Source organism: Pseudophryne corroboree, chromosome 2 (genome assembly GCF_028390025.1).
Source record: "Pseudophryne corroboree isolate aPseCor3 chromosome 2, aPseCor3.hap2, whole genome shotgun sequence".
Classification (NCBI taxonomy): domain Eukaryota; kingdom Metazoa; phylum Chordata; class Amphibia; order Anura; family Myobatrachidae; genus Pseudophryne; species Pseudophryne corroboree.
The window spans coordinates 182,461,004-182,479,008 of record NC_086445.1 but is presented as its reverse complement, the minus strand read 5'-3'; the positions used below and the strand labels follow the sequence as shown (position 1 = coordinate 182,479,008).

At 48.1% G+C, this 18,005-nt stretch overlaps 1 protein-coding gene across 5 annotated transcripts in view; it reads right to left on the bottom strand.

Moving 5' to 3' along the window:
* ZNF740 (zinc finger protein 740) overlaps positions 1-18,005 on the bottom strand; it is a 103,831-nt gene that overhangs the window by 16,718 nt on the left and 69,108 nt on the right. For 4 of the 5 annotated variants that reach the window (XM_063952096.1, XM_063952098.1, XM_063952097.1 and 1 more), the window contains 4 exons: positions 13,148-13,324; positions 10,546-10,629; positions 10,344-10,467; positions 10,126-10,244 (listed from right to left, as the gene is read on the bottom strand). In XM_063952096.1, the coding sequence (XP_063808166.1) occupies positions 10,126-10,244; positions 10,344-10,467; positions 10,546-10,629; positions 13,148-13,324 (504 nt within the window). The remainder of the gene's footprint in view (positions 1-10,125; positions 10,245-10,343; positions 10,468-10,545; positions 10,630-13,147; positions 13,325-18,005) is intronic. The other variant, XM_063952100.1, reaches the window with a different exon arrangement.

Genomic DNA, 18,005 nt, shown 5'->3' with positions numbered 1-18,005 from the left:
GACCATTCGTCCAGCAAATCCCCTGAGATCTGCCGAATGGCATCGCTTCGTAAGAAGCCACCATTTTTCCCAGGACTCCTGTGCATTGATGCACTGATACTTGGCCTGGTTTTAGGAGGTTTCTGACTAGGTCGAATAACTCCTTGGCTTTTTCCTCCCGGAGGAACACCTTTTTCTGGACTATGCCCAGAATCATTCCTAGGAACAGCAGACGTATCGTCGGAAAACAGCTGCGATTCTTGGAATATTTAGAATCCAGTCGTGCTGTCGTAGAACTACTTTAGATAGTGCTCTTCCGACCTCCAACTGTTCTCTGGAACTTGCCCTTTTAAGGATATCGTCCAAGTAAGGGATAATTTAGATGCCTTTTTTCTTTGAAGAAACATCTTTTCGGCCATTACCTTGGTAAAAGGCCCGGGGTGCCGTGGATAATTCAAACGGCATCGTCTGAAACTGATATTGACAGTTCTGTACCACGAACCAGAGGTACCCTTGTTGAGAAGGGCAAATTTGGACATGGAGGTAATCCTTGATGTCCAGGGACACCATATAGTCCCCTTTTTTCCGGTTCGCTATCACTGCTCTGAGTGACTCCATCTCGATTTGAACCTTTTATGTAAGTGTTCAAAGATTTCAGTTTAGACTATGTCTCACCAAGCCGTCTGGCTTCAGTACCACAATATAGTGTGGAAAAATAATACCCTTTTCCTTGTTGTAGGAGGGGTACTTTGATTATCACCTGCTGGATATACAGCTTGTGAATTGTTTCCAATGCTGCCTCCCTGTCGGAGGGAGCCGTTGGTAAAGCAGACTTCAGAAACATGCGAGGAGAAGATGTCTCGACTCTCCAATCTGTACCCCTGGGATAATACTTGTACTATCTAGGGGTCAACCTGCGAGTGATCCCACTGCGCGCTGAGACTCTTGAGACTACCCCCCCACCTTGAGTCCGCTTGCACGGCCCCAGCGTCATGCTGAGGACTTGGCAGACGCGGTGGAGGGCTTCTTTTCCTGGGAAGGGGCTGCCTGCTGCAGTCTACTTCCCTTACCTCTATGTCTGGGCAGATATGACTGGCCTTTTGCCTGCATGCCCTCATGGGAAAGGAAGGATTGAGGCTGAAAAGACGGTGTCTTTTTCAGCTGAGATGTAACTTGGGGTAAAAAGGTTGGATTTCCCAGCTGTTGCCGTGGTCCCCAGGTCCGATGGACCGACCCCAACTAACTCCTTCCCTTTATACGGCAATACTTCCATGTGCCGTATGGGATCTGTATCACCTGACCACTGTCGTGTCCATGACATCTTCTGGGTGATATGGACAACGTACTTATCTTGATGCCAGAGAGCAAATATCCCTCTGTGCATCTCACGTACATATATATAGAATGCATCCTATTAAATGCTCTATATGAATAAAATATTTTCAGTCAGGGAATCCGACCAAGCCAACCCAGCACTGCATCTCCAGGCTGATGGCGATCGCTGGTCGCAGTATAACCACCGTATGTGTGTATATACTTTTTAGGATATCTTTCCAGCTTCCTATCAGCTGGCTCCTTGAGGGCGGCCGTATCTGGAGACGGTAACGCCACTTGATAAGCGTGTGAGCGCCTTATCACCCTAAGGGGTGTTTCCCAACGCGCCCTAATTTCGGGCGGGAAAGGGTATAACGCCAATATTTGCTATCGGGGTAACCCCACGCATCATCACACACTTCATTTTATTTTATCTGATTCAGGAAAAACTACAGGTAGTTTTTTCACTCCCACATAATACCCTTTTTTGTGGTACTTGTAGTATCAGAAATATGCAACACCTCCTTCATTGCCCTTAACGTGTGGCCCTAATGAGAAATACGTTTGTTTATTCACCGTCGACACTGGATTCAGTGTCCGTGTCTGTGTCTAAATGGGCGTTTTTAACGCCCCTGACGGTGTTTCATGAGACGCCTGGACCGGTACTAATAGTTTGTCGGCCGTCTCACGTCGTCAACCGACCTTGCAGCGTGTTGACATTCTCACGTAATTCCCTAAATAAGCCATCCATTCCGGTGTCGACTCCCTAGAGAGTGACATCACCATTACAGGCAATTTCTCCGCCTCCTCACCAACATCGTCCTCATACATGTCGACATACACGTACCGACACACAGCACACACACCGGGAATGCTCTGACAGAGGACAGGACCCACACTAGCCCTTTGGGGAGACAGAGGGAGAGTTTGCCAGCACACACCAAAACGCTATAATTATATAGGGACAACCTTATATAAGTGTTTTCCCTTATAGCATCTTTATATATATCTCAATATCGCCAAAATCAGTGCCCCCCCTCTCTGTTTTAACCCTGTTTCTGTAGTGCAGTGCAGGGGAGAGCCTGGGAGCCTTCTCTCCAGGCTTTCTGTGAGAGAAAATGGCGCTGTGTGCTGAGGAGATAGGCCCCGCCCCTTTTTCGGCGGGCTCGTCTCCCGCTATTTAGTGAATCTTGGCAGGGGTTAAATATCTCCATATAGCCTCTGGGGGCTATATGTGAGGTATTTTTCGCCAAAAAAGGTTTTCATTTGCCTCCCAGGGCGCCCCCCTCCCAGCGCCCTGCACCCTCAGTGACTGCCGTGTGAAGTGTGCTGAGAGGAAAATGGCGCACAGCTGCAGTGCTGTGCGCTACCTTTAGAAGACTGCAGGAGTCTTCAGCCGCCGATTCTGGACCTCTTCTTACTTCAGCATCTGCAAGGGGGCCGGCGGCGCGGCTCCGGTGACCATCCAGGCTGTACCTGTGATCGTCCCTCTGGAGCTGATGTCCAGTAGCCAAGAAGCCAATCCATCCTGCACTCAGGTGAGTTCACTCCTTCTCCCCTAAGTCCCTCGTTGCAGTGATCCTGTTGCCAGCAGGACTCACTGTAAAATAAAAAACCTAAGCTAAACTTTCTCTAAGCAGCTCTTTAGGAGAGCCACCTAGATTGCACCCTTCTCGGCCGGGCACAAAAATCTAACTGGAGTCTGGAGGAGGGTCATAGGGGGAGGAGCCAGTGCACACCACCTGATCGGAAAGCTTTACTTTTTGTGCCCTGTCTCCTGCGGAGCCGCTATTCCCCATGGTCCTTTCAGGAACCCCAGCATCCACAAGGACGATAGAGAAACACAGGTTCTCAAACTCGGTCCTCAGGACCCCACACGGTGCATGTTTTGCAGGTCTCCTCACAGAATCACAAGTGAAATAAATAGCTCCACATGTGGACCTTTTAAAATGTGTCAGTGAGTAATTAATACACCTGTGCACTTGCTGGGTTACCTGCAAAACATGTACTGTGTGGGGTTCTGAGGACCGAGTTTGAGAACCACTGGTCTAAAAACAAGTCAGTAAAACATTTGAGAACAGGATATGATTTTTCCTGAAAAAATAGGATTTTAATACCTACCGGTAAATCCTTTTCTCTTAGTCCGTAGAGGATGCTTCAAGAACCACAGGGTATAGACGGGATCAGCAAGAGACCTGGGCACTTTAAGACTTTAAATGGGTGTGAACTGGCTCCTCCCTCTATGCCCCTCCTCCAGACTCCAGTTATAGGAACTGTGCCCAGGGAGACGGACATTTCAAGGAAAAGGATATATTTAATTATTTAAACTAAGGTGAGATATCAACAAGCTCACACCTCAAACACGCCATACAACATGGCATTCAACAACAACGCATGCAACGGCATGACCAACAACAGTCACAGAATGACTGAACTCAACACAACATGAGCGTAACTATAACCAATAACTGCAGATACAGCCCGCACTGGGACGGGCACCCAGCATCCTCTACGGACTAAGAGAAAAGGATTTACCGGTAGGTATTAAAATCCTATTTTCTCATACGTCCTAGAGGATGCTGGGGATGCTTCAAGAACCATGGGGTTTATACCAAAGCTCTAGAACGGGCGGGAGAGTGCGGATCACTCTGCAGCACCGATTGACCAAACAAGAGGTATTAGCCAGGGTATTAGACTTGTAAAACTTCGCAAAGGTGTTTGAACCCGACCAGGTAGCAGCTCGGCAAAGCTGTAATGCCGAGACCCCTCGGGCAGCCGCCCAGGATGAGCCCACTTTTCTGGTAGAATGGGCTTTCACCGATTTTGGTAACGGCAATCCTGCCGTAGAATAAGCCTGCTGAATCGTATGACAGATGCAGCGTGCAATAGTCTGCTTGGAAGCAGGAGCCCCAATCTTGTTGGGAGTCCACAGGACAAACAGAGCCTCTGTTTTCCCAATCTGCGCCGTTCTGGCGACATAGATCTTCAAAGCTCTGACCACATCGAGAGACTTCGACTCTGCCAAGGCGTCAGTAGCCACTGGCACCACAATAGGCTGGTTTACATGAAATGACAAAACCACTTTTGGCAGAAATTGCTGACGAGTTCTCAACTCCACTCTATCAGTATGGAAGATTAAATAGGGGCTTTTGTGAGACAAAGCCGCCAACTCAGAAACCCGCCTTGCGGATGCCATGGCCAACAACATGACTACTTTCCAAGTAAGGCATTTTAACTCAACCTTACGCAAAGGTTCAAACCAATGAGATTGAAGGAACTGCAACACCACATTAAGATCCCATGGTGCCACTGGGGGCACAAAGGAAGGTTGGATGTGTAGCACGCCTTTCACGAAGATCTGAACTTCTGGAAGGGAGGACAATTCTTTCTGAAAGAAAATTGATAAGGCCGAAATTTGTACTTTAATTGAGCCCAACTTTAGGCCCGCATCCACACCTGCTTGCAAAAAATGGAGCAAACGCCCCAGCTGAAATTCCTCCGTAGGAGCCTTCTTGGATTCACACCAAGACACATACTTCCTCCAAATACAGTGGTAATGCTTCGCCGTTACTTCCTTTCTAGCCTGAAATAGTGTGGGAATGACTTGACTGGGAATACCCTTTCGGGCTAGGATTTGGCGTTCAACCGCCATGCCGTCAAACGCAGGCGCGGTAAGTCTTGATACACGCACGGTCCTTGCTGTAACAGGTCCTCTCGTAGAGGAAGAGGCCAGGGATCTTCTATGAGTAATTCTTGAAGATCGGGATACCAGGTCCTCCTTGGCCAGTCTGGAACAATGAGTATCGCCTGAACCCTTGTTCTTCTTATGATCCTTATCACCTTTGGAATGAGTGGAAGTGGAGGGAACACACAGACCGACTGAAACACCCACGGTGTCACTAGGGCGTCCACCGCTATTGCTTGAGGGTCCCTCGACCTGGAACAATATCGCTGAAGCTTCTTGTTGAGGCAAGACGCCATCATGTCTATTTGAGGAATTCCCCAACGACTTGTCACTTCTGCAAAGACCTCTTGATGAAGACCCCACTCTCCTGGATGGAGATCGTGTCTGCTGAGGAAGTCTGCTTCCCAGTTGTCCACTCCTGGAATGAAGACTGCTGACAGAGCGCTTGCATGTCTTTCCGCCCAGCGAAGAACTTTCGTGGCCTCGGCCATCGCCGCTCTGCTCTTTGTTCCTCCCTGGCGGTTTATGTACGCCACTGCTGTTATGTTGTCTGACTGAATCAAGACCGGCAGACCGCGAAGATGATGTTCCGCTTGCAGAATGCCGTTGTAAATGGCCCTTAATTCCAGAATGTTTATGTGCAGACAAGCTTCCTGGCTTGACCATTTTTCCAGAAAGTTTCTCCCCTGTGTGACTGCTCCCCAGCCTCGGAGACTTGCATCTGTGGTCACCAGGATCCAATCCTGAATCCCGAACCTGCGTCCCTCCAGAAGGTGAGAACTGTGCAGCCACCACAGAAAGGAGATCCTGGTCCTGGAAAATAGAATTATTTTCCGGTGCATGTCCAGGTGAGACCCGGACCACTTGTCCAACAGGTCCCACTGAAACACTCTGGCATGGAACCTGCCGTACGGAATGGCCTCGTAGGCCGCCACCATCTTCCCCAGCAACCGAGTGCATTGAAGGACTGACACCTTTGCCGGTTTCAGAATCTGTTTTACCATGTTCTGTATTTCCAGAGCCTTTTCCACTGGAAGAAAAACTCTCTGCAATTATGTATCCAGAATCACACCCAGGAACGACAGCCGTGTCGTCGGAACCAGTTGTGATTTTGGCAAGTTTAGGAGCCAACCATGTTGTTGCAGAATCGTCAGTGAGGGCGCAACATTTTCCAGCAACTGCTCCTTGGATCTCGCCTTTATGAGGAGATCGTCCAAGTACGGGATAATTGTAATTCCCTGCTTGCGCAGGAGAACCATCATTTCCGCCATAACTTTGGTGAAAATCCTTGGTGCTGTTGACAGACCAAACGGCAACGTCTGAAATTGGTAATGACAATCCTGAACAACAAACCTCAGGTATGCCTGATCTGGAGGATATTATGGGAACGTGTAAGTAGGCATCCTTTATGTCGACCGACACCATAAAATCCCCCTCCTCCAGACTGGAAATCACTGCTCGGAGAGATTCCATCTTGAATTTGAATTTTTTCAGAAAGAAATTGAGGGATTTTAGGTTCAGAATTGGTCTGACAGAGCCATCCGGCTTCGGAACCACGAACAAACTCGAATAAAAACCCTCCCCCCGTTGTGACGGGGGCACCGTGACAATGACTTGATTTTGACACAGCTTTAGTATTGCCGCACGTTATCCCTGTCTAGGGAATCTATCTCAGATGACAAGTTATCTGCCCACTTTTCAATAGCGCTACTCACCCATGCCGAAGCAACGGCAGGCCTGAGTAGCGAACCCGTAGTGACACAAATGGATTTTAGTGTATTTTCCTGCTTACGATCCGCAGGATCCTTTAGGGCTGCCGTATCAGGAGACAGAAGCGCCACCTTTTTGGATAGACGCAATAGAGCTTTATCCACCGTGGGGGTTGACTCTCACTTTTCCCAAAAGGAAAGGGATATGCCACTGGAATTCTTTTGGGAACCTGTGCCTTCTTATCAGGATTTTCCCAAGCCTTTTCAAAGAGAGCGTTCAGTTCATGAGAGGGAGGAAAAGTGACCGCAGGTTTTTTTCCTTTATACATACAGACCCTAGTATCAGGAACAGCAGGGTCCTCTGTTATATGCAACACTTCTTTTATTGCCACAATCATGTACTGAATGCTCTTGGCCAGTTTAGGATTTAATCTGGCATCACTATAGTCGACACTAGAATCAGAGTCCGTGTCGGTATCTGTTAACTGGGTAAATGCATGCTTCTGTGACCCCGAAGGGGTCTGAGCTTGTGACAACGCCTCTTCCATGGATTTCCTCCATGTCTGGCTTTTAGACTCAGATTTATCTAATCTCTTCGTCAACCGAGCCACATTAGCATTCAAAACACTCAACATATTTACCCAATCAGCCGTCGTCGGTGCCGACACGGTCACTCCCCCAGCCTTTTCTGTTCCCACTCCAGCCTCCTCCTGAGAAGAGCACTCAGCCTCAGACATGACGACACACACGTACCGACACAACCACACTGGGGCTATAGGAGACAGACCCACACCGAAACCTGTTAGAGAAACACAGAGGGAGTTCTGCCAGCTCACAACCCAGCGCCTATCCCGGTTCTGAAGCAAGTAAAATACTGCCCAGACCTGTTAGCGCTTTATATTATAATAATTAGCACCAAATCTCTTGCCCCCCCCCCCCCCCTCCTCGTTTTGCACCCTGTTACTTGTACAGCAGTGTGGGAGGCCAGGATCAGCGTCTCTGTAGCTTCTGTGAAGAGAAAATGGCACCGGTCAGAGCTGAGGGCTAAGCCACGCCCCATTTATGGCACGCTTCAGTCCCGCTTAATTTCATATTTTTTATACTGGCGGGGGTCTGTAATCAGTGCCTAGGCACGTTATACTACTTTTGCCAGTGGCCAACTTGAGGTTTTATGCTGCCCAGGGCGCCCCCCTGCGTCCTGCAGTACCGTTCTCAGTGTGGGAGCATGGCGCGCAGCGTAGCCGCTGCGCAGTACCTCAACAAGCCGTCTTCTGCCGTCACTGAAGTCTTCTGATCTTCTAATACTCACCCGGCTTCTATCTTCTGGCTCTACAAGGGGGGTGACGGCGTGGCTCCGGGAACAAGCAGCTAGGCGCACCAAGTGATCGGACCCTCTGGAGCTAATGGTGTCCAGTAGCCTAAGAAGCAGAGCCTTTGAACTCAGAGAAGTAGGTCTGCTTCTCTCCCCTCAGTCCCACGATGCAGGGAGCCTGTTGCCAGCAGGTCTCCCTGAAAATAACAAACCTAACAAAGTCTTTTTCTGAGAAACTCTGGAGAGCTCCTCAGTGTGCATCCAGTCTCATTGGGCACAGAATCTAACTGGAGTCTGGAGGAGGAGCACAGAGGGAGGAGCCAGTTCACAACCATTTAAAGTCTTAAAGTGCCCATGTCTCCTGCGGATCCCGTCTATACCCTGTGGTTCTTGAAGCATCCCCCTAGGGCGTATGAGAGATAATGAATTTGAAAAGATATTACTGAAAATTTTCAGCTATACCCCTCAGAATGTGTAGGTACAATGGTGGCTTATTGGGCACATAAATGACATAAAACAAATTAGACTGCTGCGCTTGAATAAGATATGTCACCCCATACTCCTGATATCAAAAGATCGGGCTGACGATTGTACAAGTGTGCATGCAGTAGCATTAGCTCATAAAAGGCTGGGATCGGATAGTCGAATCTTAAGTACAGTTTCATTTTTTTCAAGTCATAAATTTTACTGAATAAATGAATATGATACAAATGACAGAAAGATGGATCACATAATGACATTGAGTTACAGTGAATGCCAGAAATAAAGATCCAGGTACAAATATAGCGACAACTGGCAGAAATAGATGTCGGGCAAACAGGTTAGGATGTTAACTGAAGAAAAATGTATCAATATTCACCGTAAACAATTCGGAACAGAAAATGAGTGTAGCAGAGATGGAAGGTCTAAGCCAGAGAACAAGTAATGTGCAGTAGCTATAGAACAAAACAGATACCCCTTTTCCACTAGCTCTAAAAACACGGGTAAATGTGCGGGGGCGCGCATTTACCCGTGTTTTTTCCTAGTGGAAACGGCCCCCCCTGCAAATTCCCAGATCAAGTGATCCGGGAATCCCACCCGGGTACCTTGCCGGGTTGAACACGTGTTCAATCCGGTAAGCTGTGTACTGTAAATGGAAGCAGTGTCGATGCAACACGGCTCCCGTTCACAGTGTATGGAAGGGCGGCGCTGGGAGATCATGTGATCTCCCAGAATCGCCCCTGACGCGTCAGCAGCAGCGTCACCAACCCGGCAATATGCCGGGTTGGTGAGCTAGTATAGAAGGGGGCTCTAGCATGGGTCGCAGCCGTCACAGGCTTCTGGCTGCGACCCGTGCTACAAGTGGAAAAGGGGTATAAGAGTGAGAGGGGAATGGGAGGGAGAGGAAAGAAGAAAAAAAAAATAGAAAAAAAAAGGAGAACCCATCGACGAATTAGAAGCGTCAAATATAGAAATTCAGTCAAGTTGTGGTGAATTAAATATAGGCTAAATGTTGCCCGGAAGGGCAACATTATGGTGGGAGTACCAAGGAAGCCAAACGGAATGACATTTTTGTACTGTATTGTTTTGTAGACAAGTGATATATTCCATTTTAGCTACAAACCAAATTCTATTCAATAGCTCTTGGCGGCTAGGAGAAAAGGAGTTTTTCCAGTTGTGAGCTATATGGTATTTAGCTGCACAAGAGATATGGAGAATCAATTTGTTGGAGTCCTTGTACAGTTTCATTTTTAAAGGGGCCGACCACCCAATCCGATCCCCGGCAGCTGACAGGGGGTCACACTGAAAGCACACAGCATGGCTGATCGGGAGAGTTTACCCTGATCTGCTGCTAACTAACTGAAGCAGCATCTCTCATCGCTGGCACACTGAGAGCTGGCTGCAGTTACCAATTATACTCCTACAAAGAAAGGAGCACATCTCCACCCCCCTCACTCCTTCAACAGTTAGATTTAAAATAATTAAAATACAGAGGTGGTTTTGCCATGGGGCAGAATAAGGTGATCCACTATAGAGAACTACTTCACTGAAACACACACACGTGTGAGAAAACAGACAATATTCAGAATCTTTGTCTTGTTATCTGCACCAGCTCTGAGAAGAGATAAATCAGGGACATCACTCACCTGCTGACATCGCTCACACTGATAAGGTTTCTCTCCGCTGTGAACTCGTTTGTGTCTGTCCAGATGGTACTTCTGGATGAACTTCATTTCACACATGTCACACTCGTAAGGTCGCTCCCCTAATTAGTAAAATATAATACAAGGTGAGGTCTTACTAAACAAAATGACTTTGCAATAACCTTATAGGTCCCCTCGACTGTGCAGTGCGCTTATCTTACCTGTGTGGATGTATAAGTGTCTCTTGAGATGGTAGCTGCTCCTGAAAGCCCCATAACAATGCTCACAGATAAAATTTTTGGGTATGTTGAGTGAAAATGGGTTGTTCTCCTCTACTAGGACCATCTGCAACACAGATGACAGTCTAACCAGCTGCGAGACAAGGTTACAAGTACTAAAGACACAGTTAGGACACTCTCATACCTTCTTGTGGCTCTTATTGGCTTGAGGAATCAGTGAGGCTTGATTTCTACCATGAATTGGTTTTGTGGTATCTTTATGTGGCTCCTACGAAAGAATCAAAATAAATAAGAGAAATGCCTATAGAAAAAGCGGCCATAGTGTCGCCTCCATTACAGCATAAAGACCTTTTGAATGTCTATAGCACAAATTCAAATGTTATTGACACTGTGCATGCGTTGATGGAAACAATTATATCTGTGCCCAGCTAGATTACGCTGCCCCCTCTAGGCTACTTCTTAAGGGCCTGCCGGTTGGCAGAATTTCCCGGGGAGAACATTGACACATAGGGGCATATCTACTAAAGTGCAGATCTACAAAAGTGGAGATTTCGCCCATAGTAACTAATCAGATTCTACTGAATATTTATCTAGCACCTTCTGAAAAATAACAGAATTTGATTGGTTGCTATGGGTAACATATTCACTTTTGTAATCCCACACTTCAGTAAATATATCCCCTAATGTCTCAATGTAATTGGAAATGAAAGCATAGAACAAAAACATCTGGAGATAAAGAGACAGCACAGAATCACTTTAACAAAATATAATCATAGTGGTATATTCAATTAAAGTCGGATTCATTCCGACATGTATCTGCCGGAATGGATCCGACAACCCCTATTCAATCCCCATCTAAATTCGACTTTTTCAAGTCGAATTTAAATGGGACGCAGAGGAGGTGAGGGGGCGAGCCACGGGGGGACAGCCGGCGGGCACACAGGAGAGATCAGCGCTACAGTAGCGCTGCAGCAGGATGTAACTCAGCCACCCGACCTCACGGCAGCTTCCACCCGGCTCCAGCAGCAGATATTCCTCCCCCCCCCCGTACCATATATGCCCCCAGTGCCAGATATTTAACCCCCCCCCCCCCCGCCGTCGCTTTTTGGAGGGACACGGAGGGCACAGCTCGTCTCTCCTGTGTCCCTCCTGCTGCATCATCTCCGGCGGCCGCGGGTCTAATAGGGGGAAGTGCCGGTTCGTGAGCCAATTAGAGCTCACGGACGGCACTTTCCCCTATTAGACCCGCGGCCGCGGGAGATGATGCAGCAGGAGGGACACAGGGAGGCGCGCTGTGTGCCCTCCGTGTCCCTCCAACAAGCGGCTGAGGGAAGGAGACTGCAGACTGACATGCGGACGCTCGTCCGCATGTCAGTCTGCTGTAAATCAGTGGCGCCCCCGCAGCCCCTCGCCCCCAAGCCACCGCGAGGACTGCGGGGGCAGTAGTTACGCCACTGCTTACACATTATGCCAACCTTTATTAATGCCTTTATACACATAGGGGTATATGCAATTAATTTTGGATGCATTCCGACATGCATTTGTCGGAATGGATCTGAAAAGGGCCATTCCTGACCATCTCAATTCGACTTTAAAAAAAGTTGGATTGAGATGAGGGAGCTGAGAGTAGCGTGGAGACGGGGGAGAGCAGCAGCTACAGCACAGCATAGCAGGAGGATGGGGCACTGCCGACAGACCACACGGCAGCACCACCCGGCCCCAGCAAGCGGGACCTTGGTTGCTGGGGCCGGGTAGATGCAGCCATGAGTGGCGGTGGTGCCCCATCTTCCTGCTATGCTGCTGTAGCCGCTGCTCTCCCCCATCTCCCCGCCGCTCTCCCCTGTCTCCCTGCTGCTCTCCTCCTCTCAGCTCCCTCATCTCAATCTGAATTTTTTTAAATTCAGATTGAGATGGTCGGAAACGGGGCCAAAACCTGTCGGATTTGGCCCCGTTTCTGACAGAAGCACGCAGATTGTGGCTGTTCCGCTGATCCACGTGCTTTCTGACAAGTCGGAAATTCCTGACTTGTTGGAAAATTCTGGGGTCACTGCCGATCCACGCATTTTGTCAAGGTGACAGAGGGTTTGGTTTTTGGGTCTGTTTTCGCCCATGACGATTCGACCCAAAAAAAGGTGAAATGACATGGCGAAAATGTATTAAAAAACGGGCGAAAATGCCCGCAACTGACCAGGGTGGATATAATTAGTTTCGTTTTTTTTTTGTGTAGCCGAAAAATTGGCACTAATTGCATACCCCCCATAGTCTGATTATATGTTTGGGTTATTATCTTGCTTGAGGATGAACCCTTGGCTAACGAAGTGTATTGCACAGTGTTGTGGTATCCCTTTTGGTTTTAGGTGCCAGTCACTCTGTGCAAGTTGCAGTCCATCAGCTTCCTCCTCCACCATGCTTGACAGCTGGTGTCACAGAAGCACAGGGCTTTATTTACTAGCCGCTGCTTCCCGGCGCATTTAAGCAAAAATGTAAAAGTACAAAGCTTTTCCCTGCAAAACATGGGGTGTTTTACACCTGTTGTAAATTTTGGCCTTAAACAAGCCGCCACTCTGTAAATATACCTCACACCTTGATCGTATACATCAGTTAAAATCAGAAAGAGTTTTAAGTAAAGACGTTTAGCAGTCTATACTGAGAAGGGTTCTTGTAGATAATCAGTGCAATTTAGCGTTGCTAAAGTAAAAAGTAAAACCTGCTATAAAAACTCATCCATGTCGTTCAGTTCCATAGACCTTTGTAAGATAGGACTGCATATAAGTGCATGTGTGTACCGGTGATGTGCAGTTCTCCTCTGTGTCTGATATTTCAGTTATTTCCTCCACATCGTCGTCTCCTTCGTCGCTTGCTATTGTACGTGACAGGCTGGCACTCAGCATTCCCAGCTTCTTACCCGCTGCCGAATGGAGGAGACTCAACCCAGAAATGCCTTCACAGCCCAGCAGGCGACGCTGCAACAACATCATCATTGTTATAGCCATATAAATACTACCAGGGAAGCTACTATACACATAACATTTCTGTGTGCAGTTTACCTACAGTGAACTCTCTCATCTGTAAGGGGGAACTAAAATCACTTCAAATAAAATGTAAGCGGGAAAACCAAAGAAACTTGCTTATACATCTTTAGGTTATCCATCCTGCAGGGTGGGAGAGGGGGTGTTATCTACTACCAGACAGCTGGTGATCCCTTCTCCCCCACCATTTACATGTTACTGTCCCATATTGTGTTAAGACCGCTGTGGGAAAGTTTTGTGAGAGCCTTGGGATCTAGGTGGTCATTCCGAGTTGTTCGCTCGTTGCCGTTTTTTGCAAAGCAGCGATTAGGTGGAAAATGCACATGCGCTAAGTAATTTAATACAAAACTTTGGAGATTTGCACAAGCTCGAGCGACGTTTTTTCAACGCTCGAGTGATCGTAGTGTGATTGACAGGAAGTGGGTGTTTCTGGGCGGCAACTTGGCGTTTTCAGGGAGTGTGCTAAAAAAACGCAGGCATGCCAGGTAAAAACGCAGGAGTGGCTGAAGAAACGGGGGAGTGGCTGGCCGAACGCAGGGCGTGTTTGTGACGTCAAACCAGGAACTAAACGGACTGAGGTGATCGTAGTCTAGGAGTAGGTCTGGAGCTACTCAGAAACTGCAGGGAATTATTTAGTAGCCGTTCTGCTAATCTTTCGTTTGCTATTCTGCTAAGCTAAGATACACTCCCAGAGGGCGGCAGCCTAGCGTTTGCAATGCTGCTAAAAGCAGCTAGCGAGCGAACAACTCGGAATGAGGACCCTAGTGCGGTGGGTGGAGGGCTCCAGGTTACATGGGTGTCATGGTTAAATCAATCAGAAGCATTAAAGCTGATGGCTGGCACAAAATCCACAGTGCTGTGAAAAAAACCACAGCTACTGACGCTTGTTATACTAGCACAGGTAAATCCTCTGAACCAACAAATTACTCTTCACTGTGCTTCATAGCAATTGTCACTGACTAAAACAAGAGGGGATTGCATGTTGCGTATATTTACATAGGAAAACTAAGACTATTAAGGAATTATGTAGTAGTGCAATGTCAAGAGAATAATCTCATTATGGAGATCATTCATTTTGTAACAGGCTGTTTCCAGTGTATTCTGCTTTTATTATTAGCCTCCTCTATTCTCACAAAACCAATTTATTACACAGCGCTGCAGACAACACCATAATCTAATCACCTAGCATGGAGCACAAGTGATTCATCTTCCCCATAGAGTTTAACTACTTGCCTGGCATGGTCGCATCAGATGTGACCATACCAGCAAGTGCTTTATCTGACCTGGTCGCACAGGATGCGACCAGTCAAATAAACAGTGTTAGCAGCTATAGGGAAGGGAAACTTCCCTCCACTGCTGCTGTCAGGGGGACCGGAAGGTCCCTCTGCCTCCCTGCAGCCTCCCCTAAGTGTTGCCGTGCTGCCGATTAGGGAGGCCAATCCCGGGATCGGCGGGATCCCGGGATTTGGGCCCAAAAATGCCGGGATTTGAATCCCGGGATTCACGGGATTACACTGCGCATGTGCGGGAGGGAGTGTGTTTAAATAATACTACTTACAATTAGGCGGGCAGCAGCCATAGACAAACGCTGAACGCGGCAACACTTCAAATGTGGCGCCGGCCGCCAGCCAATCAGAGCTGGCGGACCGGCAGCCAATCAGGGAAGATGCCGCAGCAGCGGCAGCCAATCAGGAGCGACTGCTGCGGCCGCTTCCCTGATTGGCTGCTAGTCCGCCAGCTCTGGTTGGCTGGCGGCCGGCGCTTCCTTTGAAATGCCGCCGCGTTCAGTGTGTCCATGGCTGGCGCCCACCTAATAGTAAGTGGTATTACTTACACCCACCCTCCCTCCGTGCAGTGCTAACAGCCTCCCTCCCGCGCCGCTACCAACCCTCCCCGCTACCTACATCCTCCCGCCCAGCTACCTACACCCTCCCGCACCGCTACCTACACCCTCCCGCACCGCTACCTACACCCTTCCGCACCGCTACCTACACCCTCCCGCACCGCTACCTACACCCTCCCTCCCCCGCCGCTACCTACACCCTCCTACACCGCTACCTACCCTCCAGCGCTGCTCCCTACACCCTTCTTCACTGATCCCTACTGCAATCCCGAGATCCCGGGAGTACCGGGATTGAGCGTTTTTCAATCCCGAAATTGAAAAAACGGCCCGGGATTGGCCTCCCTACTGCCGATCACTGATGATCGGTCAGCACGGCAGGACTCCCCACCCAGCGGCTGCAGACAATAGCTGGGGAAGTGTAAATAAGCCCCTCCCTGTGTACCTGGCAGCTGTCTGGGGTGTAAAACTTAATGTTGTGATGGTCACGATGTTCCCGACCGATGTTCAGATGTTTGAAAAAATTACTTTTTATTTATTTTTTTCAATAAAAAAATAAATAAATATAAAAAAAATCTTTTTTAACTAAAATAATTTTAAATAAGGTTAAATTCATGTTCTTCACCAAATTCACTCGTAAAAACCCCCCGACAATTTCTGAGCAATTTTTTTGGGGGAAAAATTGTCAGTTAAGTGTTTAATATGCGGAGTGACAGCTCCTTTGTTTCTTAGCAGAAAATCTACTATATAAAAGTGAAAATTTGTCCTTCTGTATCTCTATACAAATCCACAGTTTACAAGTGAAGATCGTGAAATTTTACATACGAGCGTATTAAAAACACGTCGGAGGCAACTAAAACAATTAGAAATCCCTAGCAAACCTAGGGGGGGAGACAGCAGCATAAAGTATATCAGGAGACAGCATAACTTCGGAATTGCTGTAGCAATGTACTCAAAAATTGGTACACATATGCCTTACAATCTGGCAACAAACACTGTGGAGGTCAGACACCCCCAGCACCCCTAGCGGTGGGACAGCAGCACAGCGTATGTCAGCAGACAGCATAACTGTGGAAGGCCAGGGTTTACCGTACCCCTCTATTACTCCAGCGAGCTGGTTTGAGGCCCGATGCTTTGTACCCCAAATGCCGGATGGCAGATGCAGGGTTCTGGCATCTGTTATGGGACTGCCCGAAAGTTTACAACTTTTGGACTCAAATTTGGTCTGACATATTAACTACTGACCCATCTCTTCCTCAATTAAACCCCAGGGCCTGTCTCTTCGGGGTGGACCTAGAAGAAACCCACTCATTGCTCACATATCAATATGTCCTATGTCTGACTACGCTTGCCAAGGTTGTTGTTGCACACTCCTGGTTTGCGGAGGCCTCTCCCAAATTATTGGAATGGAGGGCTCTGGTGGCTTTAGTCATAAAATATGAAAAAATAAGATTTTACTCACCGGTAAATCTATTTCTCGTAGTCCGTAGTGGATGCTGGGGACTCCGTAAGGACCATGGGGAATATACGGGCTCCGCAGGAGACTGGGCACTCTAAGAAAGATTTAGTACTACTGGTGTGCACTGGCTCCTCCCTCTATGCCCCTCCTCCAGACCTCAGTTAAGGAAACTGTGCCCGGAAGAGCTGACATTACAAGGAAAGGATTTTGGAATCCAGGGTAAGACTCATACCAGCCACACCAATTACACCGTATAACTTGTGATAAACTTACCCAGTCAACAGTATGAACAACAACAGAGCATCAACAATGGATGCCAACATAATGTAACCCTTTATTAAGCAATAACTATATACACGTATTGCAGAAAGTTCGCACTTGGGACGGGCGCCCAGCATCCACTACGGACTACGAGAAATAGATTTACCGGTGAATAAAATCTTATTTTCTCTAACGTCCTAGTGGATGCTGGGGACTCCGTAAGGACTATGGGGATTATACCAAAGCTCCCAAACGGGCGGGAGAGTGCGGATGACTCTGCAGCACCGAATGGGCAAACACCAGGTCCTCCTCAGCCAGGGTATCAAACTTGTAGAACTTAGCAAATGTGTTTGAACCCGACCAAGTAGCTGCTCGGCAAAGCTGTAATGCCGAGACCCCTCGGGCAGCCGCCCAAGAAGAGCCCACTTTCCTTGTGGAATGGGCTTTCACTGATTTTGGATGTGGCAATCTAGCCGCAGAATGAGCCTGCTGAATCGTGCTACAGATCCAGCGAGCAATAGTTTGCTTTGAAGCAGGAGCACCCAGCTTGTTGGATGCATACAGGATAAACAGCGAGTCAGTCTTCCTGACTCCAGCCGTCCTGGCTACATAGATCTTCAAAGCCCTGACTACATCAAGCAACTTGTAATCCTCCAAGTCCCGAGTAGCCGCAGGCACCACAATAGGTTGGTTCAAATGAAAAGATGACACCACCTTCGGCAGAAATTGCGGACGAGTCCGTAATTCTGCCCTGTCCATATGGAAAACTAGATAGGGGCTTTTACATGACAAAGCCGCCAATTCTGACACACGCCTAGCCGAAGCTAAGGCCAATAGCATGACCACCTTCCACGTGAGATACTTTAGCTCCACGGTCTTAAGTGGCTCAAACCAGTGGGATTTCAGGAAACCCAACACCACGTTGAGATCCCAAGGTGCCACTGGTGGCACAAAAGGGGGCTGAATACGCAGCACTCCCTTAACAAACGTCTGAACTTCAGGAAGAGAAGCCAGTTCCTTTTGAAAGAAAATGGATAGGGCCGAAATCTGGACCT